At 32.1% G+C, this 6,834-nt stretch overlaps 1 protein-coding gene across 1 annotated transcript in view; it reads left to right on the top strand.

The window, feature by feature from the left end:
• tmem179ab (transmembrane protein 179a, genome duplicate B) overlaps positions 1-6,374 on the top strand; it is a 7,319-nt gene extending 945 nt beyond the window's left edge. Inside the window, exons 2-4 of the mRNA XM_073827027.1 lie at positions 688-825; positions 1,204-1,282; positions 1,884-6,374. Of these exons, the coding sequence (XP_073683128.1) occupies positions 688-825; positions 1,204-1,282; positions 1,884-2,066 (400 nt within the window). The 3' untranslated portion in view covers positions 2,067-6,374. The remainder of the gene's footprint in view (positions 1-687; positions 826-1,203; positions 1,283-1,883) is intronic.
• The last annotated feature ends 460 nt before the right edge of the window (positions 6,375-6,834 follow it).

The raw sequence follows: 6,834 nt of genomic DNA, 5'->3' as shown, positions 1-6,834 counted from the left end.
ATATATATATAATAATAATAAACGTAAATAAACAAACAAAAGAAAAAAACCTAGATATCTTATTCTTATAATATTTGATATATTATTAAATTGCACATAATTCTCAGGTTAAGCCACTATGGAAATCAATACAAACATCTTTTGTCCCCTATTAAAATATTTTTTTTTCTTTTTTAAATATGACAGTTGGTCAAAATAACAAATATTTAATTTTATATGAATTTTTAGACAACACAATACCAGTGTTGTAACTTCAGAAAAGTTGTGCAAATCAATATTTGGTGGAATAACCCTGATTTTTAAACACAACAAATAAGAACATTTGTTATTTTGACTAATTGTTATTTAAATAATAATAATAATAAATCAATAAACAACTTGTCATTTTCAGGAAAAAAAAAAAAACTATATAGAAGTTTAAGAGTTGCAACTTTTTGTACTATACTCCAGGTCTTATTGTATGTATGCCAAAATATAAAAGTTGCAAAATTATAGTAAATATATAAAGCTTGTTGGAGGATAAACAGTGTGAATCACCATCCCTTGTCATTTTATGGAAAAGAGCAGCTTAGCGTTCTGCAAAGTATCATCTTTTGTGTTCAACAGAAGAAAGACAATAGTACAGCTTTGAAACGATGTGTGTATATGATGACTTGTAAAAACTCTCTCTTACCTTTATTTATACAGCTCAATCTTCAATGCCTTCCTAAACCTGCTCATCAGCACGTTCGTAGTGTTTGTTGTGTTCCTGTCCAGCACAATAGTCAGTGTGGGATTCAACCTATGGTGTGATGCCATCACAGAAGGAGGCAGTATGCCGAGCAGGTAAGCATGGTATCCCGCTATTTTCTGCTTCTACAATGTCTGAATGAACACTCCAATGTATATAAAACACTATATAAAAGATAGATGGTTGTTTTAACCTGCCTTTATAGCTTGAAAAGAGCTGCAATTAATTAAATAGGCTTTTTCTCTGTTAGAGAGGGTTTAGTGACATTGAAATAAGCCAGAGGCTTTTGGCTCAGTTCACTGACTGTTAAAGTTCAGTCACGTTTTAGTGTCCACAGACTACTACATTATTTAAATATAACCCCTGAATGTGTCTGATAAACAGCTTTGTTCTTATGAGCAATATTTACTTGGTAAATGTTGATTCGTCAAGTGTCTGTGAATCATAACTAACAGACTACTGTTCATTTCTAGCTGTGAGGATCTCCAGGACACTGATCTTGAACTAGGGTTGGACAACTCTGCGTTTTACGACCAGTTTGCCATAGCACAGGTTGGTCAGTTAAAAATGCAAACTGTATGAGTGCTTTATATCAATCGTTATGTTGGCTTAAAGAAACAGTTCACCCAAAAATGAAATTCTGTCATTAATTACTCATTCCCATGTCGTTCCAAACCCGTAAGACCTTCGTTCAGAACACCATCTTCAGAACACAAATTAAGATATTTTTGATGGCATGTGTGTCAAACATGGGTCAAAGACTGATACAGAAGAAAAGAAATTGTTGAATAAAATGCTTATTTTGTAGCTTTAACAATGTCCTTACTACCTTTCTGGGCCTGAAACATGGTAGTTGTGTTGATGTCTATGAAGGGTCTTCACACTCTCAGATTTCATCAAAAATATCTTATGATTTGAAGATGAACAAAGGTCTTACAGGTTTGGAACCACATGAGGGTGAATAATTAATGACAGAATTTTTATTTGTGGGTGAACTATCCCTTTAACCTTCCAATTCTTGCAGACTTCTAGAATAGACAGCATTCAATGTTTGTCTTGATGAGTTTTTTTTTTCTTTTCTAGTCTGTTTCACACTGCTTGTTGGCATTTTTTATAATGAATATAACAGTTAAGCCTCCTCTGCTTCCTCTAGTTCGGGTTGTGGGCGGCCTGGCTGACTTGGCTGGGTATCACTGTCATGGCCTTTCTGAAAGTCTATCACAACTACCGTCAAGAGGATCTGGTCGACAGCTTGATCCACGAGAAAGAGTTCCTACTTGGACGCTCGTCACGCCGGCGCTCTGATGTGGTAGATGAGAAAAGCGGCATGATATGATCAACTCAGCATTTTCAACAAGTACATTGAGATGTACTGTCAAATAAAATGTCTTCATTAGCTTCTAAGTTTGGCTTAGATGGTGTTTCTCAATTTCGGTTGAGCTTAACTGAACCAGATGCTTCTGAATAACATTTTATTTGACATTCGGCTATGACTGAGAATAGACGTTCACGTTTACTCAAGTGTTCGGACAGAGGTCAAAGATCATTTACCCACAACATTTTTTTGATGTTGAGCTTGAAACACAAGACCCTGGACAAAATAAACAGTGAACATTAATAACTTAAAGGCATAGTTGAAGAAAAAATTAATTTTGTCATTAATTACTTCAAACCTATAAGACCCTTATCTTTAAAACACATTATGAAGATAGTTTTATTTAAACCAGAGACATTTCTATGGTAGCCTATTTTCACCATGGGATAAAAATTAAAAAAGGTAATTGTTACATTTTATCTCACAAGTCTGACTTTTTTCTTACAACTGGGACAATTTGGACTTTTCAGAATTGTGATTTTAACTCACAATATAAATTCGCAATTCTGACTTTATCTCTTTGTTTCTTAGAATTGTGAGTTTATATCTCACAATTCTTTTTATATTTGGAGTTTACATCTTGCAAATATTTTTTCCCCCCTCAGAAATGCGACATTTCTTGCAATTATGAGTTTATAGGCTTTCTTGCAACTCTGACTTTATTTCTAGCATTTCTAGGTTATTTTTCAAAATTTTGACTTTTCTTCTCAGAATTGCGAGTTTATATCTTGCAATTCTCTGTTTTTATCTCACAGTTTGGAGTTCACACCTCACAAATTATTTTTTTCCCCCCACAGAACTGACATTTTTCTCACAATTATGAGTTAATAGTCTTTCCTGCAACTCTGACTTTATTTCTAGCATTTCTAGGTTATTTTATTTATTTTTTTACAGTTTGGACTTTTCTTCTCAGAAATTTATATCTCACAATTCTGTTTATATCTTACAGTTTAGAGTTTACATCTCGCAATTTAGATTTTTTTCTCAGAATTGCAACATTTCTCGCAATTGCGAGTTTATAGACATTCCTGCAACTCTGATTTTTTTTCTCACAATTCTTTTTTCCACAATTGCGAGTTTATTTTTCACAATTTGGACTTTTCTTCTCAGAATTGGAGTTTAACTCGCAATATAAATTCGCAATTCTGACTTTATCTCAAAATCTCAGAAAGTTTATCTTTATCTCAGAAAGTTTATGTCTTGCAATTCTCTGTTTTTATCTCACAGTTTGGAGTTCACATCTCACAAATCAGTTTTATTCCCCTCAGAATTGAAACATTTCACAAAATTATTATCATTTCCTGCAACTCTTGACTTTATTTCTCGCAATTGTGAGATCTCTTTTAACAATTTTAACTCTTTTTCTCAGATTTGCAAATTTAATTCACAATATAAACTTGCAATTCTGACTTTATCTCAAAATTCAGACTTTTTTCATAGAATTGTGAGTTTATATGGCCCAATTATGTGTTTATATCTCACTGTTTGGAATTAATCTCGCAATGAATTTTTTTCTTCAGAATTCCGACATTTCTCACAATTATGAGTTTATATGCTTTCTTGCAACTCTCACTTTATTCTTCAATTATTTTTTGTGCAATTGCGAGCTTATTCTTCACAATTTAGACTTTTCTTTTCAGAATTGTGAAATTAACTTTCAATTTTGACTTTATCTCAAAATTCAGACTTTTTTCTCAGAATTATCCGTTATATACATTTTGTGTTTATATCTCACAGATTGGAGTTTATATCTCACAATTCTGATTTTTTTTTTTTCTTGCAGTTATTAGGCTTTCTTGCAACTCTAATTTCTCACAATTCTTTTTTCTTGAAATTGTAAGTTTACTTTTTACAATTTGGACTTTTCTTTTTCAGATTAGCGAGTTTAACTTGTCTCACAATTCTGTTTATATCTCACAGTTTGGAGTTTACATCTTGCAATTCATTTTTTCTCCCCTCAGTTGCGAAAATTCTCTGCAATTCTGACTTTTCTTCCCAGAATTTTGAGTTTAACTTGCAATAAAAATAAAAATCACAATTTCTTAGAATTGTGAGTTTATATCTTAAAATTTTGCTTTATATCTCACAGTTTGGAGTTTACACCTCGCAATTATTATTATTTTTTTTTTTTCTCAGAATTGTGGCATTTCTCGCAATTATGAGTTTATAGGCTTTCCTGCAACTCTGACTTTATTTCTCGCAATTATTTTTTTGCGCAATTGCAAGTTTATTTTTCACAATTTGGACTTTTCTTTACTTCATCTCAAAATTCTGACTTTTTTTCTCAGAATTTTGAGTTTATATCTCACAACATTTCTCACAATTATGATTTTATAGGCTTTCCTGCAACTCTGAAGTTATGTCTCACAATTCTTTTATCTCACAATTTTTCACTATTTGGAACTTTCTGAACTTTTTTCTCGGAATTGTGAGTTTATATCTTGCAATTCTGTGTTTATATCTTACAGTTTCTGTGTTTATATCTTACAAAATTGTGACATTTCTCGCAATTATGAGTTTATAGGCTTTCCTGCAACTCTGACTTTATTTCTCACAATTGAGAGTTTAACTTGCAATATAAACTTGCAAATCTGACTTTATCTCAAAATTCAGACTTTTTGCTCAGAATTGTGAGCTTATATGTCTCAACACTTTTTATATATCACAGTTTGGAGTTAACATCTCACAATTAATTTAGGCATTTCTCACAATTATTATTATGAATTCATAGGCTTTCCAGCAACTCTGACTATATTTCTCGCAATTCTGAGTTTATATCTTGCAAGTCTAACTTTTTCTTAGAATTCTGAGATGTAAATGTGCAGTTGCGAGTTTATAAAGTAAAATTGCAAGATACAAAATCACAATTCTGAAAAAAGTCCAAAAGTCCAAATTGAGAAAGCCAGTTAAATTTGTGAGATAAAAAAGTTACTTTTATTCCGTGGTGGAAACAAGCTTCCTTAGATTTATGTCCCTCCAATGAAGGTCAATTCCACCAAAGCTTTGAAAGGTTCATAAATTTGTAAATAATCCATATAAATGTATCAATTTAATCCACATCAAGAGACATGATAACTTTGATCAATGCACATACATAGAGCACATTGGTTCTCGTGAACCAAGCAAGCACATTTGAGCTCCTTTTTTACCATATGAACTTCAAGGATCAAAGTTTTGATGGAATGAACTTTCCTTGGAGGGACAGAAATGTTTTAGGTTTATAAAAAAAAAAAAACTTTCAAGATTTGCAATGACATGAGGGTGAGTAATTAATGAAATTAATCAATTTTGGCAAACTGTGCCTTTAAGGAAGTGTGCTTAAACAACGCTCTTATGAATCCCGTGTGACATACAATCAGCTTAATGCCAATTACGTTTTTACTCAACCAAATGATTCTTTCCTTCTTAAGCCTATTTAAAGCAGTGCTAGAAATGAGCAACAGCTTCCAGTCAGTCTGTATTCTATCATTAGCTGAGGAGTTGGACTTAGTACATACATTGTAGCTCAGGTAATACTAGATTTAAACACTATTTAAAGTGTGTGATCCATGTCTGGTTTTCTTTACTGAAAGATCATTTCCTTCCAGTACTGCCTTTATGTGTAAAACATAATTAATGTTTATGACTGTGGTAGTATCCTTCCTTTGTAAAGGGATTGCTCTTGAAAACATGCTTGCATGTACATATATGTTACTTCATATATTACTTCAGACAGACGAAGAGGTGACTAATCTCTCTTTTGGATATGCATTCATAATTTAATGAGATATGTGAGATTTGGAGAAATAATTATATGATTTGCTTCATCCAGGTTACTTGCTTTCCTAGAATCATCTACAAATTGTCATTACACTCCTACACTATGTTTTGAAATATTGTTGCGCATGTTGCAATAAAATTTGATGTATGCCTTTTTTGGTTTAGGCAACTTATGATAACTAGTCCTAACCCTAAAGGATTCTGTTTTAGTTTTGCTAGTTAATGGTCTGTAAGCATGAGTTGTGATTCACTGTAACTCCGTAACACACTCAGGCCCACATGTTTCCCATAAAACATTATGCATAAATAGTTTTGTGCATCATTTTATTTATTGTGTCATAGTGTGAACACATCTCTGCAACTTTCAACATTATAAGTCTATATTTGTTTTAGGGCTTTTATTTAATAAAAGCAGTAATAGCAGTATAAACAGCAATGGTGATGAAAATACAAAGCAATTGTTGATTTTTTTGTCTGATCATGAAAGAAATAAAATGCAGTTTAAATGAATGACCATTTAAAACTCTTTTTGGTTTTGAGTATTTGAAACAAAAGACAACAGAAATGCAGTGGATACTGCCAAAAAGCACCTCTATTGAAATACACATTACAGAAAGACTAAACAAAGAGAGAATGTGTACTTGACCTGGGGCGATTTTATTGCTTTAGCGATTGGCTAGCTCAACAGTACAAAATATTTAGATATTAATTTCCCTTTTGTCATCCGAATTCCCCTGAAATGGGTGTGCTAATTAAATGTTGCATAAATATAATAGTGAGACATATAGTGCACAAAATACCACACTGTAAAAAAAAAAAACACAATTTGTTGAGTGAACTTAAAATAATTTGTTACCCTGCTGCCTTAAAATTTTAGGTTCAGTAAGCTCAAATAAGTTCAGTCAACTTGAAATATTGAGTTGTACTAAGACACAACTTAAATATTTGAGTTGACTTAACAAAAAAATTG

Source organism: Garra rufa, chromosome 21 (genome assembly GCF_049309525.1).
Source record: "Garra rufa chromosome 21, GarRuf1.0, whole genome shotgun sequence".
Taxonomy (NCBI): domain Eukaryota; kingdom Metazoa; phylum Chordata; class Actinopteri; order Cypriniformes; family Cyprinidae; genus Garra; species Garra rufa.
This window is presented reverse-complemented; position numbering and strand designations above follow the sequence as displayed.